General features: G+C 36.2%; 2 protein-coding genes across 3 annotated transcripts in view; one reads left to right on the forward strand and one right to left on the reverse strand.

The window, feature by feature from the left end:
- Positions 1-4,251: 4,251 nt before the first annotated feature.
- On the forward strand, positions 4,252-5,137 carry LOC114661359 (gonadotropin subunit beta-like). The gene is made up of 2 exons (XM_028814574.2): positions 4,252-4,632; positions 4,719-5,137. The coding sequence occupies exons 1-2, from the start codon at positions 4,453-4,455 to the stop codon at positions 4,956-4,958; spliced, it is 420 nt and encodes a 139-aa protein (XP_028670407.1). The 5' UTR covers positions 4,252-4,452; the 3' UTR covers positions 4,959-5,137.
- Positions 5,138-5,481: 344 nt separating this feature from the next.
- Positions 5,482-7,816, reverse strand: part of ruvbl2 (RuvB-like AAA ATPase 2) — a 71,688-nt gene continuing 69,353 nt past the window's right edge. For both annotated transcript variants that reach the window (XM_028813702.2, XM_028813703.2), the window contains exons 14-15: positions 7,806-7,816; positions 5,482-5,956 (exon numbers count right to left, since the gene is read on the reverse strand). The exon at positions 7,806-7,816 is cut by the window's right edge and continues 104 nt beyond it. In XM_028813702.2, coding sequence (XP_028669535.1) covers positions 5,931-5,956; positions 7,806-7,816 — 37 coding nt within the window. In that variant the 3' untranslated portion in view covers positions 5,482-5,930. The remainder of the gene's footprint in view (positions 5,957-7,805) is intronic.

Raw genomic sequence — 7,816 nt, forward strand, 5'->3', positions numbered from 1 at the left:
TCTTCTCTGTCCATTCATTCTAGGCAAAACTGCAGGACAGTTAATAACTCAGAATTAAAACTGTCAGACTTTGTTCCTTCGAAACAAATCTCTCATGTTCTACACGAAAGTCATGATGCCCATCTCTTCCCCTAGTGTAGCTCACATTTTCCTAGGGCTTTATATAAGAATTGCTTACATGGTAACAGGCATTTATTTCTCATGGCCACCGTCCCCCTCATGTTCCTTCCATGACGTGCAGATCACAGTGACTCAAATGCCAAGGTTTATGACTGCAGCATGGCAAGAAGGCAGCTAGGAGACAGAATGTGCCAGCTACTCTGCATATAAGAGTCTGGTACCCGGAGCGCAGGTCCATGACTTGCCTGTGTGTTCTTGCCTGCTGAGCTCCAGGGAACACTGAATGTCAGGTAAGATATTCAAATGTCAGGGATAACGCTACTTATAGCACAACAGATTTAGGGTGATGCAAAGAGGCCTGAGCAAGTGGCACAGAAGGATACAAGGAAACTCAATGGTTTTGAGAAGAGAATGTCAGAGCAGGGTCAAAGGTGTTTTAGAAGAGGGTGGAATAGAAAGGATGAATGTGAAAGGGCTTGGTAATGCATATCAGAACCACATAAGATTGGGCAGCAGTGCACATTCCAAGATAGAGAACAATTACCAGTATCTGTTTTTTATTGTTTTATAAAGAACAAATCAATTTTTTTTTATCTATTCTAGACCAATGAGAAAGACTAACTAGTGACACTGCCTTTTTTATCTTCTGGTTAGCATACATGAATGCAGACTGGATAATAGCCTGGGTCTCCCAAGAAAGGAGACAGGGCAATGGACACTGCTTCTGGGCTTGATGTAAGATGTGGCTTCTTTGAAAATCTGGTCAATCGCAAGTCACATCATCTTTTTTCTAGACTATCTAAATAAAAAATTTCAGGAAATATGTTTTCCATTTCTTTTCTGTCATCCTTCTAAACAGGTTTAATATTTTTGGAGCAGAACAAGTCTCTACCTCCATATGCATAGTTTAGCCCAATGCAAAAAGAGGATCGGAATACTCGTATGTATACAAGGTTCACTATTAAAGCTTATCAACAGAAAATCTGAAGCACTGTGGACGCGTCCTTCCTTTAGACTCACGGCAGCAAACAAAGACCCTTTAACTTAATTTAGTCGAGCTTTAATGCTGATGGTGCAGCAAACACTCCAAGGTGAACATAGCATTGCACAGCTAATCTAGGATATCACTCCATACTCACCTTTGCGTGGCATCAATTCCTATGCATATTCAGCATTTAAAACATTTTTTTCATTTACACTTGCACCTATATTGCAAACAATTTTTTTACAGTGTATTTGATGTAACGTGGTGAAATATTGATGCTATCTGTGCATCTGTTAAGTACGTCTGAAAAGAGACATTTGTTCCAATTTTGTTGAGTGCAGGGCACAGCGCAGGTGGTGAGAGGAAGTCAGCAGAACTGAAGATAAATAATCAATGTTGTGACAGCTGAAAGTAAAAAGTAATCCAATTTCCTTAGCAAGAAAGAATTAAGATGTAAAAAGGATTTCTAATGCAGTTCATAGCTATCGTAATGGGGGAACATTAGCTCTATTAGGCGTGTGAGGGGATAAGTGTAAATTGAAAAGGAAATGTATTTTAAGCATGGCATAGATAAGGGCACTGAATTTCAAAGAAAGCAAGCAAAACAGGGAAGTCAGTCTTTATTTACTATTTTGTAAAAATCAGAATAGGATTCAGGGAGTAGATGTGATTGAACCTTCAGGATATAATGACCATAATATAATACATTTGACAGTGAAAAGATTGATCAGGTGCAGCTAAGTCTAAAAGAGATAAACTGGGATGTGCTTTTCAGTGTGAAGACAGCTGAAAAGACCAGAAGTGGCTTTAAAAGAATTTAACACAGCGGGACAAACTTTATCCCAAAATTGTAAATCAGTAAGGAATTAAACAGAATTCTAATGTAAATAAAAAAGGAACAGAAAACGATACTGCAAGGGAAAAACAAAATGCATAAAGTGTGCAAGGCACATAACTCCAGAGCGAACAATAGGGCTTATGAGAACAATAATTTAAAAGGATATTAGAAAAGCTAAAAGACACTTTGAGAAATATTGCAGAAAAGGCAAATCTTTGCCAAAAGAGATTTTTTCAGTACTTCAGAAATAAAAGAACAGAGAGGTGTTGAGGTGCACTTGAAAGTTTAGTGCTAACTAAATTATACAATGAAATAGAAAATGCTTCGAACTTTCATTTTACTGAAGTTTATACCTATGAAGAATTCAATAACCTTCCAAAAGTAACAGGGACTACTAAGGAGGTGCTTTGTGATTTGAAAATGTTACAGGGAAAAAAGTGCTGCTTAGATTAAGTGAGCTCAAAACTAATTAGTCACCAGGACCAGACAACATTTGTTCTAAAGTTTAAGGGGTGGGCACATATTTAAACGATTGAATCTTATCTTTCCAAAATAACCATTCATAAATCATGCATAAGCAATTTGGAAGGCAGTAATTTGGACACGCTTCAGAACTGTGCAAACACTTGATAAATACAGTTAAAGTAGAAACATGTATTAAATTTCCTACATGTGGGCAAAAGGAACACTATAACTAGTGTTTATTTATTTAACAATAAATACAAGATAGGAGACACTGTCACACAGGAAGCAACCTCTGAAAAGCATTTAGGGGTTTATGTTGCCACAACATTTTCATCGACTAAGCAATGTACAGAAGCAATTAAAAAAACTTTACAGTTAAATCATAACACGAATATAAGTCAAACTATATAAGGTACTAGTAAGACCGCATCTGCAGTACTGTGTGCAGTTCTGGTCACCACAGTATAAGACATAGCAGCAGTCGAAGCTGTGCAGAGAAGACACGTTGTACTCTGACAGACTCACAGAATTAAACATGTTTAGTTTCAGGCAGGGGGGACAATGTGGGAACCTAATCCAGGTATTTAAAATCCTCAAAGGCATTGATAAAGTAGATCCAGCAACATTCTTTCAGTTAAAGGATGAATCATGTGCTTGAGGACATCAATGGAAATTAAGTGTATTTAAGACTGAAATAAGGAAGCACTTATGTACACAGAGTTATGGGAACCTGGAAGAACCTCCCGAGACAAGTAGTTGTAGCAGAAAAAAAACCTTTAAAAAGAATCTGGACAAGATATTGGGACAGCTTAGCTATTAGCTAAAAAACAGGTTTGATGGACTGAATGGTCTCCTCTTGTATGTCAGATTTCTTATGCTCTTATATTACAAAGGTGATCGGGCAAAATCAAGTAACTATAGACCAATAAACTTAACAAGTACTACTAGAAAATTAACTGAAGCAATTATTAAAGAAAAAACCCAGCAGCACTTGCCAAGAATTGCTGTATCAGTAGACAGTCAGCAGGGGGACAACATACTTCACTAATATGCTGGAACAAACAGGTATAGTGAGCACTAGATGATGTTACAGCAGTGCTGGGGTAAACGTTCTTTTTATATATACAGTATATATATATATTCAAATGGTAAGAATAAGAATGTAAGAAAACAGGCTACAGAGGTTTGCAGATCATACAAATCTAGGTGAAATGGCAGATAATCTATAATCAGACGAATCATTACAAAGAGACCTGGACAGAACACAGGTGGAGGCAGGTTTGTGGCATATTAAATTTAATGTAAGAAAATAAAGTGTTATAAACAGGAAGTAGAAATGCTAGATTTTTGAATATACACAATGAGAGGTCTGAAACTTGAAACTACACCTTATGAGAATGACCTATGAGTCATAGTGCACACGTCATTATCTCCTGGAGTGTACAGAAGCCATTAAAAATGGTAACAGGATGTTAGGTGGTATAGCGTGATGTGTTATGTATACATCACAAGAAATTATGATTAAGCTATATAATGCAATAGTGATGCAATAATGCAATTATCTCTAGTAATAAGTGCAGTTTTGATCTCCACATTACAAAAACTGACCTAGAAATTCAGAAAATTCAGGGAAGAGCGACTATTCTGATTCCAGGACTGTAAGGAATGAGTTATGAAGAAACATTCAAGGAGCTGACCCTTTCCAGTTTAAGCAAATGAAGAGTAAATGGTGATGAGTGATTTTTTATTTGAATTGTGAAAGGAATTAGAATGGAGGACATGGAATGGAACAACACTGCAGGAGCACTGATGAACCCTTCCTATGGGCAGATTTAAAAAAAAAACATCTCAAAGTTTTTCTTTACACATAGAACCAAAAATACGTACAATACATTACCAAGAAGTGTGGTTGAGAGTGATACTTTAGGGACTCTCAGAACCTGGCACAATGTTATTTTAGAAAACAGTGGCAAATAGAGTCTAAAAACTCTGTAGGCCTGAATGGTCAGTTCTTGTCAAAGTTATTCTAATATTCCATTTCAGGATGAACTACCTGTATCATTACAAGGTGATCACCCTCTTCTTCTTCATTCACACTTGTGCCTATGCCTCTATACTGCGCCACTGTGAGCCGGTCAATGAGACCATCTCTGTAGAAAAGGAAGAGTGCCCAAAGTGCGTGCTGATTACCACAAGAATTTGCAGTGGATACTGCCTGACGAGGGTGAGTGAAACCTTGTTGGTCACCTATATGGTATACAGATTGTATGCCTGATGCTTCACAGGCCTCACTGCTTCTTCTCGTTGCAGGACTTTTTGTTCAAGAGCACCATTGCACCTCTCTACCAGCATGTCTGCTCGTACAAGGAGATTCGATATGAGAAAATTAAACTTCCTGGCTGCCCAAATGGTGTGGATCCCTACTTCACGTACCCTGTAGCAGTTAGCTGCTATTGTAGTTTGTGCAAAATGGATAATTCTGACTGCACCACTCAAAGCATTTCCCCGAGTTTCTGTATTTATGGCAAAACACACCTTTACCTAATTTAGAGGAAGACCAGAATGGAGTTTGCAGTCTGAGTAACCCCAATACTAGACATGTAGAAGGTTAATCCCACGACCTCTGTACCCGTTAAAATTTCTCAGCAAGATGGAGCCTTGCCTTTTCAAAAATTGACTGGTTCTCATTTTAGGGCAAGAATAAAATTTGCAGGCTACAAGAAAAGAAAAGAAAAAAAAAACTAGCGAAATGGAGAGAGCACAGCCTGTTTGGGTGAGGTTGCCCTTTGCAAAATTTCCAGTTTCCTGCTATCCTCCCTATCCCCACAGCCAAGGCAATTACCTGTTTTCTTGTATACAAGAATAAAAACAAGTGATTGAACCCAATATGTTGTCTTATTTAAGCTTTTCAACACCAATGCATGATATATGAAAATATAATTAAGAGCTTCCACAATATTAACTAACAATGTATAGTAAGCAACTACAGTATCATGTGGACTTTTAGGACAGACATCAAGTTCCCCTCTCACTCCTCTTTATTTAAAATACAGAAATGAACTCCAGACAGTGATTTTCATTCATATAAAATCTATTTATTTTACAAAATGCTTGAAAAAACAAATCTGCATAATACAACAGAGGGGATCTTCACTCAAATTTTGGTGTGAGTTAAAGACAAAGAGCTTTGAAAAACAAGCCAAAGTTTTCAATGTCTCATCTATCACATATGTTGGCTGCCTTAGGAGAGCAGGCTTGTATACATTACTAGATGAGCTATGGTAACTGGTGCTTAGAAGAAGGCATCTGTTTGTTGTAATTCTGAGCTGCCTTAACAAGGGTGACAAAAATGACAGTCAACAGCTTCCATGAAGGTTAGAGTGCAAGATAAACTCATGAAGGGCAGGCCATAAAACAGTTAAAAAAAAAAAAAAATAAATTCTAGGTTACTTTTTTCATCTTTATTTTCTTTTATGTTCTTGGATTCAGCTTTCTCCATCAATCAGGAGCCTGCAGTTTCATCTATGAAGTGTCCATTTGGTTTACTTCTGGGATAAAGGCATAAAAGGATAAATTTGAGAATCAGTACATTTACACAGATATGTATGCACATATTAAGATTAAACAATTTTGGTATTCAATTGTATAAATAATATAAAACATCCATCCATAACTTTTCAGATCTACTTAGCTCAACTCCTGGATATTGGGTTCAGCCAACATGTGACAACTTTTGAAAATGGCCATTAAAACATGAGAAATAATAGACTTTTCTGAGCTCCAAATGATCATGTTTCATATGTTTTAAGATAAATTTTGGGAGAAACACAATGGTCGCTGTTTGTTACTAATTTGTTACTTGATTTCTGAGTAGAAAGCAATTAACTATAAACAGTATTTTTCATCAAAGTAAGGAGCAAACTAAACAAACTAAATGAATATCACATAAATGAGTATATTTTTTATTTTATACAATTTACTGAGGCGAAAGTTAAACTTTTTGTCACCGTTCATAGTATCTGGGTAGATTTTGTTTTTTATTAATTGCCCAACTCGTAGTCCCAACTTTGTAGGGCACACATTAAATTTCCAATTCGGAAATCCCATCTGTCTGATAGTATGTGAATGCGCCATTCTTTCACTCAGATATCAGACTTCTTGATACTGAAGACTAGTATTTCACTCATGTTTAACTGAACTGTTAAGCATAAGCACTCATTAATTACAGTATAAGAGGTTTATATTTAAGACCCTAAATTTCTGCTGCTGCTTCAGAACCAAGGTGATAACAATGTGTTTCAATGAGGAACATAAATACCCAAGTTTATGCAAATGAAAGCTATTTAAAACTCACTGTTTAAAAGTACATTGAAAATGCATGATTTAGAAAGCATGAAAAGTCCATTAGACAACAAACTCAAAGCAAAAAAAAAATGGAGCAACAATTGCACCAGTGAAGCTCCACTTCAAAGAATGCATTGAATTTGTGACACAGAATAACAGATGTAATTAACACATTCTTGCCATCTGAGATTCCCTGGGCAGATAATAGAGCAAAAACAAAGTAAATGCTTAAGGTTATTTAACATCATTTGGCTAAATAGAGGCTCAATTTGTAACTTCTTGTCTGTTTAGAAACAGCACATTGTTCCCATGTCTGGACCGTTTCATTTTTTCATTGCGTATTGTGGACCACTGCTGGAAATGATAAATAAAGAAAACAATAAAGGCTTTTTACCAGAGATATTATCATCATGTAAAATTCAACACATGTACCTTTCTTTAAACTGAGTCCACTTCAGGCTCGAATATAACATGTATATTTAAGCTTTGCTGGCTAATTGTGGGCCATTATGTACCATTATGTACTTAGCAATGACAAGTAGGCACATACTGTAATCATCCCTCTTTAAAAAGACTTTTTATAATATCAGTACATAGTTACTACTGTTGACAAGTTTTTATTTTCAACTCTTTAACACAAATTCTTTTTACTATCTCTTTTGTTTGTAAGAGGTCTCTCAATGGAAGGACAAAGACAGCAGCCTAAGATATCAACTGTTAATACAGTATAGAATCTCTCCCTTTCTTAAAGTAAACTTTTTGAGAGATGCACAAGAGTTAAATGGTCATGGTCACTCCAGACTCTAAAAGAAATAATCCCATAACAGTACAAGCTACTGGCTGTGTCATACATATGACAAAATATTAAATTACATGTTTGGTGACATTTGCCTGGTCATTTTCTAAAATACTAATGGACTTTTTCAGTAATATAATTTTCCTTGAACAAGTTAAACAGATAAAATGCTTAATCTTTTATTACCTATAGGAACCACAACAAAGGAAAAGAAAGCAAACGATTCAACAGAAAGACTTTGTTTGTGCAACACTCACTCATTTCATTG

The sequence above is a fragment of the Erpetoichthys calabaricus genome, chromosome 11 (assembly GCF_900747795.2).
Source record: "Erpetoichthys calabaricus chromosome 11, fErpCal1.3, whole genome shotgun sequence".
NCBI lineage: Eukaryota > Metazoa > Chordata > Cladistia > Polypteriformes > Polypteridae > Erpetoichthys > Erpetoichthys calabaricus.